This window comes from Theobroma cacao, chromosome 3, assembly GCF_053813885.1.
Source record: "Theobroma cacao isolate CCN51 chromosome 3, ASM5381388v1, whole genome shotgun sequence".
In the NCBI taxonomy this organism is placed as follows: Eukaryota; Viridiplantae; Streptophyta; class Magnoliopsida; order Malvales; family Malvaceae; genus Theobroma; species Theobroma cacao.
Window position 1 is genome coordinate 42098655 of NC_142641.1, and position 10007 is coordinate 42108661.

The 10007-nt window shown below is 32.5% G+C and overlaps 1 protein-coding gene across 2 annotated transcripts; it reads right to left on the reverse strand.

The window, feature by feature from the left end:
* Nucleotides 1-1437: 1437 nt before the first annotated feature.
* On the reverse strand, nucleotides 1438-6072 carry TOM2A (tobamovirus multiplication 2A). Of its 2 annotated transcripts, none has more exons than XM_007039513.3 (7): nucleotides 5896-6072; nucleotides 4985-5301; nucleotides 4106-4205; nucleotides 3851-3931; nucleotides 3655-3759; nucleotides 2531-2740; nucleotides 1438-1904 (listed from the first exon to the last, which is right to left on the reverse strand). In XM_007039513.3, the coding sequence occupies exons 2-7, from the start codon at nucleotides 5221-5223 to the stop codon at nucleotides 1797-1799; spliced, it is 843 nt and encodes a 280-aa protein (XP_007039575.1). In that variant the 5' UTR covers nucleotides 5224-5301; nucleotides 5896-6072; the 3' UTR covers nucleotides 1438-1796. The 2 variants fall into 2 exon arrangements, with proteins under 2 accessions (XP_007039575.1, XP_088660409.1); XM_088804283.1 differs by having other exon boundaries at nucleotides 4985-5399.
* Nucleotides 6073-10007: the final 3935 nt, after the last annotated feature.

The window sequence follows — 10007 nt, forward strand, 5'->3', positions numbered from 1 at the left end:
AAAAAGAAAAGAAAAAAGCAAGCGTAATTAAACCCCAAACGAAAGCGTCAATCTCCAAAATGGGATGAGAGAAGGAGAGGTCCACCCTGGGTTCACTTTGTTTTGAATTGTTTTTTGTCGAGGGTTGGGTTAGGACCACGGGAGAATGTGGAACGTTTGGATTGAGCTTTGGGGATCAGCGATGGGGACGCCATGAAAAGAAGAGTGAAAATGACTTTCACCGACTTACCATCTTTAACCAACTACTTATACTTGTTATGTTCATGATTGGTTGTTGTGCTAAGGAATCAATTTCGAGGGCCTGGGAAAATGACGGGACGTTCATTGACTACTCTTTTGGGCTCTATCTTCAACTACAATACCACTCGCTTATCCTGCTGATCATCTTGGTTTTCAAATTTGGAAACGCTTTCGATGGGTTAAACCAAGTATAAGAAAGTGAAAATGGAGAGCCCTGCTAGCCCTGGTTCAGACCAATGCATTAAACCCAGCCCCGGGTTTGAAAAAGTTAATTGCTGTTCAAACTCAAAAAGATTGAAGTGATCTGTCGGTTTTGATTCTGACATGCTCCACTTGAAATTGTTATGGAAGAATCGATTCAACTTCATCTTTTTAAGAGAAAAAGAAAAATGAAAATCTTTACATCAAATACATACACATGTGCTATTGTATTTAACACTCTTGGAAAACATGAAAATAATTTTTTTAAAAAAAATCAATATTTCTTTATGTTTAAAAGGAAAAAAATGTAAAAGTGGATATAAAAAATTTTCAAGTCAAAGAAATTAAACTCATTAATTCAAAGAAATTGCCGTATGCTTCTTAAGAGTATAAGACAATTTCTCAAAAAATAGACCCTGCACTCTCCCCTCTATCGACCTCCTTTATTGAAAATATTTTTCTTAATTTATTTAAATAATATCAAATATTTCGGTAAAGTATTTTTTATGAAAAAGAAAAAAGAAAAAAAAAAACCAACAAGTTCTTACATCATGATTTAATTCATAATACCATTTAAAGTACCTATAAAACCTCTGGAACCATTAACCTTCGCAATTAAATAGTCATGTTCAACATTTAAAACAAAAGTGGTTTTTTTGTTACCATGACTAGTTGTGTTCGTGGAAACCTTGTTGTCATGTACAGATTTGGTTCCAAGGCAATTGCCGACTGATACCAATCTGTCTTGATCTGTAAGAGATTGCGACAAATCAAAATTCATCACCCAGGCAACGCGAAAGAACGAAGGTCCAAACTCTTCATTGATTACAAATAGTTAGAGAAAACTGCAATTGAAAAAGACGAGAGAAAGAAAGAAACGGGAGGAAGACGTGAAGATCTGCCCTAAACAGCCAACAATTAGCTCTCAAAAATAATGCCATCCGTCACATGGGAAGGAACTGATAAGTAAAGGGCAGAGTTGCACTTCGCTCAGGATTGCTACTCATGAAATTGGTCGCCAGCTACTTTCATTCATGTCTACTTTATGCCAAACGTTTAAAGACTTCATGATTGCCAAAAAAAAATGACGCTTAAGCAGTTTATGCCCAGCTGCAACTCATTGAGGAGCCCTGTTGTACCAGTCCAATTTTACACACAAAATGGTTATGCATTTGGAAAACATTGGTTCTCTAAAGAAATTTGAGACGTCTCCTGAAAATTGTGTATTGTACACAAACTCAACAAAAAAAGATATAAGATCGTCATCTGAGAAATCTGAAGCTGTCACACCATTGTCAATGCAATCGCCTTCAGAAGCCAACCAAATCAAGAATTCCCCAAAACCCAGAATTTCATCACATAATGGTGCATCGGCTCCTTTCTTCTGCTGGTTGTGGGGTCACCTGCTGGTACCTGTTTGACTCTGAAGGGTTGTATGTGAACTCAGAAGTATCCAGCCCGTACTGATTTACACCCAGTGAAAAACAATATTAGAGCAACAAAATAGACAAAAGGTTGAGAGAAAAAGGATCAGACGGATGAAAACAACAACGAGAACAAAAAGTGGAAATAGAAGCAAAAGGGGGCAGGGTGTGGTGTTTCCAATCTAACCATCCAAAACAATAGTCAAGGTATGCATTATACCAGACCAGAGTACCAGACAACAACAATAAAAAAATAGTAAAATCTATGCATTTGGGCATTTAAGAATCTGACTGATCAGAGTAACAGTGAGACATTCACAAAATGTTGGGCTTGGGCCATAGGTAACCGGAAAATAACTTCAGTAGCAAATATAGAGAATTGCAAAAATATTTAAAATTTACCAAAAGAAATAAGTATTTTAAGATTTTTTTTGTTTAATATAGGGATGTTCATCTTGTAAATGAAAATTTTGATTCAAGATTTCAGTATACAAGTTTATAAAATAATCCTAAATCCTTGATGTTTAGCAGATTATTCAACTTCAATATTCTAAGTCTCAAGAAAATCGAGGTACCACGTAACTCAGTCCGAGCAAAACATTACCAGAGAGGACAACCATATATCCATAGATAAAAGAGAAGAAATTTATGGAAACAGAAAGCACCTTTTCCCTCATACGTGTACTCCAAGCATCATTTCTGCTAGAGCGCTGTTCAAGGCTGCCAGCAACAGGTACACCTGTAGCTGGAACTGGTGGCCTGTTGATCAAAGGCTGTCTGATTTGTGGCCTTGGTGCCATGAACTCATCATCACTGTCATAATCAACAGGTCTATTGGCAGCCCTGACCATAAGGGCTAACAAGAAAATGAGAGCCTGCAAATTCAATTTGATTTTGCACCCAAATAAGTAGTATTAAAATGCAACAGAAAGTATGGCAGCCTGGATATTATTCCAAGAGAGAAATAACTGTCAGTTTTCAATTGTTTTACTCTTTATTTTGATGCACAAGCAATATCAAAGTAAAGTCACTTTCGTTCAAAGCAATAAATAACAGAATTTAATCCATTCATTTCTTCTCATCCAGCAGAAAACAAAGTCATAAAGCACATCTTCATCCTGTTTCATGCATCTAAAGTAACATGCAATGAAATTTATCAACTGACTTTTATCTTAATAAATCATAACCAACGGTTTTCTCCAAATGAGAGTCTCCAGAAGAATATCTAGAACTAAAACAATATTATAAGTAGTCCGCTTAATTTAGTCCACACTGAAAACAAAGGAACACACAACGTTCCCCATTAATGATAGTCAAGTTTTCAACTTCCCTTTAGTACAATTAAATTGAACTTTTTTACTTTAACTTTTGATCATGGCATTTTATAAGATCATATCTCTTTCAAGATCATTATTTCATTTTGTATGCTGGATATATTTGCCACAGATAGATATTCAAGGCCAAATCATATACACTTAGAAAGAATAAGAAGTCCTAGACTATTCTGAGCATTGTTATCCCAAAGAATCCTGTCATATTTCCAAACGCTAAATGAAACCATGAAGAAACAAATTGTATGTGCCCAGAATAAAAATGTAATTTGCATGTTCTCAATGAATAGGAATGAAAGGGGCAAATCCTTGTGTTCGAGATTAAGTTCATTCATTTAACCACTCTCGGTCTACCAGATTGTTGCTCAGTTTTCTGCATGCAAAATGAACTTGATTGTGCATGCATGTGAAGTTATCTTACATCCTCGGGGTTAGCTGCACAGTCACATTACACTTACCTCTAAGATAACAACTCCAAGAGCAGCCCATTTGACAATACTCCAGTGTTCTTTCAGAAATTTATATATCATATCAAAATCTCCCGTTTTGTCCGTAGGAAGTTCCTGAAGAAATTAGCACTAATTAGATAACCAAGCACACCACCTTCAATTGAATCTGGGGAGGAAGGGACCGAAAAATTAACTCAAAGCTTACATCTTTCCAGCTTTTATCAAAGAATATGAAAGCTGCACATCCCAGCTCCACCAAGATCAACAAGATCACCAACACTGAATACTATGTTGCCTTAAGGAAACCAATCATCATGAAAGAGAAGAAAAGGGAGCAGGAAGGATAAACAAATAAGCTCTTTATGAACCAATAAATTAAAATGTTATTATGATGCTGCAAGATATTTGTGTAACATCATCATTGCCACTTTGAAAAATATCAAACGAGTAATTAGGATACACAAGTCAAGCAGCATAAGTTCCGTGTTGCAGCTCCGATACAACCAAAACAAGAGATAATAACGAGAACCACACCCACCCCAATAAATAAGTATATAAACCTGCAAATTTTGAAATTCAACGGTTAAAACACAAAAGAACATGCACATAATTCCACTCATATAAACACTTGAATTCCTATCAAAATTCATATATAAAGAAACAACTATATAAAAACATCTAAGAATCAGCATAAGATCCTTCAACAATAACCTTGACCGTGAAAAGACAAATGGTTGACATGCCATAAACTAGAAAGCAGAAATTAGGTGGTAAGAGGCAACACACAAATTACAGCTGCTCAAGCTTGGCTTAGATCTAGGCCAAAAGATAAAAAAAAGCTCAGATTAGCTGGCCTTGAACTTTAATCAATATCAACCCAGTCTCCACCCTAAATCATCAAAGTATGCTGGAGCTTTTTCTTGCACAAATTATACAAAACACAGATGAAAAGAATGGTTAGCATTGCCATCTCACTGCATTCGAACAGCCCTAGCTATCAGCTATTCTGTTGGAAATGTCAAAGTTAGCATGCCTACAAGGCAACACCAAATCAAATTCCAAATACTAATTAACTCCCATTCATTAAATACCAGAGTATAACATGCAAAACAAAACCACCAGTGAGTATTAGGGGGGTCTTGGAAGCAAATTCAATCCAGCTAGTATGACAAGGGCAGTGAGTCAAAGTTACATTACTTATAAAAACTTTGCTACAGAGAAGGCATTTTACAAAATCTACCCGGCCACCTTTGGAATTCAACTGATACAAGCATAGCTAAACTAATAAAGAAAAAAGAACCACCATATCAAATTATACGCAAATGTTGAGAACCCATACCATGCTTTTGGCAGATTATCGAAAATACTAGACGAAAGAGACACAGCCATGAGCATGGGGCGACCGAGCTGTATCAAATCTTGATCACTGCCCGCAGGTGACAAAAGCATGGCGGTATCGGATGCTTTTTCGTACTCAACAAACAAGTAAATCCCATACCCAACCATTGCCAAACCAACAAGAGTCATCAACAAGTTCAAGAGCTTCAACAAGCACCCTAAGCACCCTCTACAAGCCATCGTCAATAATGATCTTTGTTGATCCTTTCTATTACAATTTTAATAAGTATCTCCTATTTCATCAACTTTGTAAATTACCTTCAAAAACACAAAAAAAGAGAGAGAGAGAGAACCCACATTTACACTTTACATCAATAAACGAACCATAAATTTTCGTGAATCATGGAAATGGGTATCTGAGAAAAAAAAGTAATAAAACTATTACAAACTCTTTTCAGCATTTTGAGAATTTTTTTCTGATAACTAATAAAAAAAAAAGGTAGGAAAAAGGTAGCTTCTTTCATAAAAAAAAAAAGGTTAAGTTATTTCAAGATTATAAATTTCTCGAAACCTAATGAAATGTAGAGATTTGTTTAAGTTTTAGTTTTAAAAAAGGAAAGAAACAAAAATTCAAGGTTTGCCCTGAATATTCAGAGTACCCAAAATTTGGGTTTCCCAGAATACTTGGTACCATCAAATCCCAAATAATTGCTTCGGAGAAAAATCTTCTTTATGCAACGTAAACGGAAATAAAAAATAAATAAATTATCTAATTAACTTCACAAGTAAAATCAAAACCAATCCATAGTTGTTTTCAAAAAAAAAAAAAAACCGATCCATAGCTTAAAAAATAAAATAAGTTTCTCTAGCTTAGATCGCACCAAAAATAAATAAATTGAATCAAGAACTTACCGTTTTCAAGTGAGATATCCGAACGGGCGCTTGATTCTAAGTAATAATAAGAAGTAGTAATTCTGTTTCTTGAAATGATTTTGTGAAAACAGAGAGGAAGAGAGAGATTCAAAGGTTGGGCAAAATAAGGACAGCATTTCTCATATTTGCTATTTCCTGTCATGACACGCTGGCATCTTGATTCTTCCACTCCTCTTTCTGCTTTTTGTTTTGGCCTAATGAACATGCCATTAATTATAGCATTATTGCCCCTTTCGGTTCGACAACTCTTGGGGTATAAAAGTCATTTCGTGTACACGAAACGGAACGACGTTGTAGTGCCCATATTAACTCATTAAGTCATTTTTTCCATTTATGAGTTGAATTTTGTTGAAAGAAAGTTTAGATTATGTTTCCCTTCGTCTTGGATTCGTTTCTAATTGATAAAAGGCATCTATGCCTTAAGCAACGCTATTAGTGACATTATTAGCCCACTTTTAAAGTGTGAACCTCAATTTCGAAGCTTGTGTAAGTTTTGTTTTCCAACATTAGTACATGCCATAATTTATAAGTGATCTAATTAGAGTTTAATTATCGGTAGATGATGATGACTTATGTCAAATAAATATTTACTCACCATCATTTTACTCATGTCAATTAAGATTGAGCATCAATCAATTCAAATTAAACTAATCCATCTTAACGGATTGAATTCGATTAATTCATGTTAATTTTTTTAATTTTGATATTAATCGATTTAGAGGATTTGTTTATTTGATTATTTTGATTTATTTTGGTATTTAAAATTTATAACTAGATCAATTTGAATATATTTTGAAAACAAATTATACATATCTTAAAGTATACCTAAAGAATCCTCCATTCAAATGGAAATAAATTAATTTCAATTACTTTGATTTTTTTATTATAACTCAATTAGTTTTGATTATTTTCCATAAGAGTATAATTAATCCTATTTCTGAAATTTTAAGATTGGACTCCCTTAAAATTTTAAATTTGAAGTTAGACTTTGGATTTTTCATTTTTTTTAATCATTTTTCCTAACTAATCTCGAAGTATTTATTTGTTATCAACCGACCATTATTTTTTCTTCAAGTACTGTCTTCTTCTATTACGTGATGATGAATTTTTAAATGATGGACGATGAAATAAGGGACACGTTGGGGTTAGTTGCAATGAACGACTGTGATTTAAGAAACAAGACTTTGGGCAGTGAGAAAAAGTGGTAATGGTGGGTCCATAGCAAAATTTGTAAATTCTGTCCAATAGCACATTCTTAGACTATTGCAAAAGACGGTGCCTGTTCAATAATAATTAGTAAAAAAAATACTTTGAAAATTTCACTTGGGTGTCTTCATTTTTTCCATTTTAGTTTACTGTATTTGACATGTGTTAAAACACATTGTCAAGATGTTATTGTTGGTGATTAAAAATTATACTTCTTAGTACCAAAAAAAAATAGTAATATTTATTTTCTATATCTTTTTCCTTAATCATGAATAATTCAAATTGTCGACAAATATGTAGTTCTTCTTTTTTCATATGTAATAATTTAAAATCAAAGACATTAAAAAAATCTCAAAATATAAGATAACGTGACAGTTATTAAATAATAGTACAATATTAAGACATGAGGTACTTTGATGAGTAAAATGACGAATATAATAAGATAAGAAAATGGAATGAATTAAATAATATTATTTTATTCTATGTTTAGTATATGCAAAAATTGCAAATAAAATAAGATTATTTTTATGTCATATGAGGTTGGATGTGTGTAAAATTAAGAATAGGATAAAATAATCTATAGTATATTAATTAGTTATTATCTGTCTAAATAATATTTGGTGAAGGTCTTGGGGCACATGCGAGAGAGGAGAGGGTGGAAATCAAAGGCCACGTAGGTTGAAAAACTAGGGGCGGATGGCAAAAAAAGGCGGGAGAATGTGCTTGGAGGGACCGTAACAGTCATTCAAGACACCAACTAACGGTCAAGAAGGTGAAATGGTTGAAGCCTAATAAAGACTATGGAAATTCAAAACCCCACCTAACCACGATGCTTCCATTTATTACACGACAACATAGCTTGGTATTCTTTCTCACTTTATTCTTCTTCTTTTTTTCTTAATATTTTTGCTGGGATGGATCGTGGACCTACAATTACAATAATTCATCAATTTTGTTTCAATTGTTTTTTTAATTTAAATGAGAAACAAAAACCCTAATGAAAGTTAAATTTTCATGATTTTTTGTAAGTGAGAGGAAACTTAAGTCTTTACGTTTGGATTCTATTTTTTGTTAAATATTATAAAAAATATATAAAGACGTGCATAAGTGAAAATCATCCCAAAATCATTATTCTTTTATCAAAAAAATTAACTTGATAAAGTGTATAACGTTTACATTTATAAATTTCTTAAGATTCTTTTTACTTATTCAATGTGATATTGAAGTACTTTACTTGTTTATTCTAAAGTACTTGGCAAGCCATTCCCCCTCACCTAAATTGAAAACACTATCGACCACCTTATTTGTTAAAATACTTGATGTGAATCAAGTTTAAATTGATTTTAATATCATTTTATCACAAACTTTGCTCTCTCTTCTAAAGATTTGCTTGATAGAGTATTCAACGTCTATTTTTATAAATCTTTCTAGATCCTCTTATCTACTTAGATATAAAATTAAAATATCTATTTTATGTTTTTTTTTAATATTTGACGTGATATATATAAGAGGCAAAAAAAAGTTGGGGAGAAAGAGAGAACTAGACCTTTTTTTGGGTCTTGGCATTATCCATTGGATGCTTTTTCCTTTTCCTTTTACAAATAAAGAAAGTAAGAAAAAGGAACTCCCTCAAAATATTTATTCAATTTTTTACATCAAAATATTACCAAAAAACTGAGTATGCCAAAATAGAGAGTATAAAACCCTCGAGTATTTAGTTCATTGATTAATGTATTATCACTCTGCCTAAAGAGTAGGGTTCAAATTTCTCTTTTTTAATTATTAAAAAAAAATAGAGAGTATAAAAATGAAAATTGTATTGCTTGGAGACTGGGCTCGGAAATGGGTAAAGGTCGATTGAGCCCATCATCTCCATCTTAAGCATCATGTAAGCCCATTGCTATTGTTAGTTAAGCCCAAAGCCTAAAGCCAACAACGTTTGCATCATTTTTTTGGTTGAAATAAATTCATCAAAAATTTATCAGATATCCAGGAATGAACTGAACCATTTGCAGTTTTGCTCTGTCAGAGACAGAAATTGATGTCAGTGTGATAGGTTGAAATTGCACCGTCAGACACACCGAAGAACAGAGATCAAAATAGAAAAAGGTCAGCATTTATGAACAGTTTATGAATAGATTGAAAAATTTGAGGTTTCAAGTCGGATTGAGGAAAGCTTTTTTTTTTTTTTTTTTTGGTTTCTTGAGGACAATTGTCACAAATTATTCTCAGGAAACAAGATAAAGCATGAAGTTTTATGCATAAACTAATCAAAGACTGAATACCATCAATAAATGCACCCACCTTATTTTAGAATGATTATTCCCCCAATATATATATATATTTTTGTTTCACGACCCTTCTATTAGTCCTTATCAATGGTCCGATGTATGGTTTGCAGCATATATAAATTAAAAACTACTTTTTCAACTTAAATGTTAGGACCCTTCATTCCGAAATTAAGATAGGATAAATTTATCTATAACTCTTCTGGTTTTAATTTTTTTTTTTCACATGATATCTCTTTCATCCTCAAATTAAGATTGGGTTAATTTTACCAAAACTTTTTATAGTTTTAATTCTTTTATATGCTATCTTATAATTTCTTTTTTTTTTTAAATTAATATTATGTAAATAAATTTTATTCTCATTAAAATTAAATCGTTAATTCACCAAATAAATTTATCAACATATTTTTCACTTAAAAATTAACTTGTTTATTCACGTATAAATATTAAAATAATTTTATTAAACAAAATTAGTGATTATCAATTAATGATAATCAAATTATTTGTCCTTCTCAAGTTCGAACATCCAAAGGCCACGAGCCAAATATCAATAAGGTCATTATCAACTAATGTCTAAGAGATGAGATAAAGTCAGCA

Coding starts and splice junctions, on each gene's coding strand:
- TOM2A (XM_007039513.3), bottom strand. CDS start 5,223: ATGGCTTGTAGAGGGTGCTTAGGGTGCTTGTTGAAGCTCTTGAACTTG. Junction 4,206..4,984: donor GATAATCTGCCAAAAGCATG/GTATGGGTTCTC, acceptor CAAAATTTGCAG/GTTTATATACTTATTTATTG. Junction 3,932..4,105: donor ACTTATGCTGCTTGACTTGT/GTATCCTAATTA, acceptor AAGGCAACATAG/TATTCAGTGTTGGTGATCTT.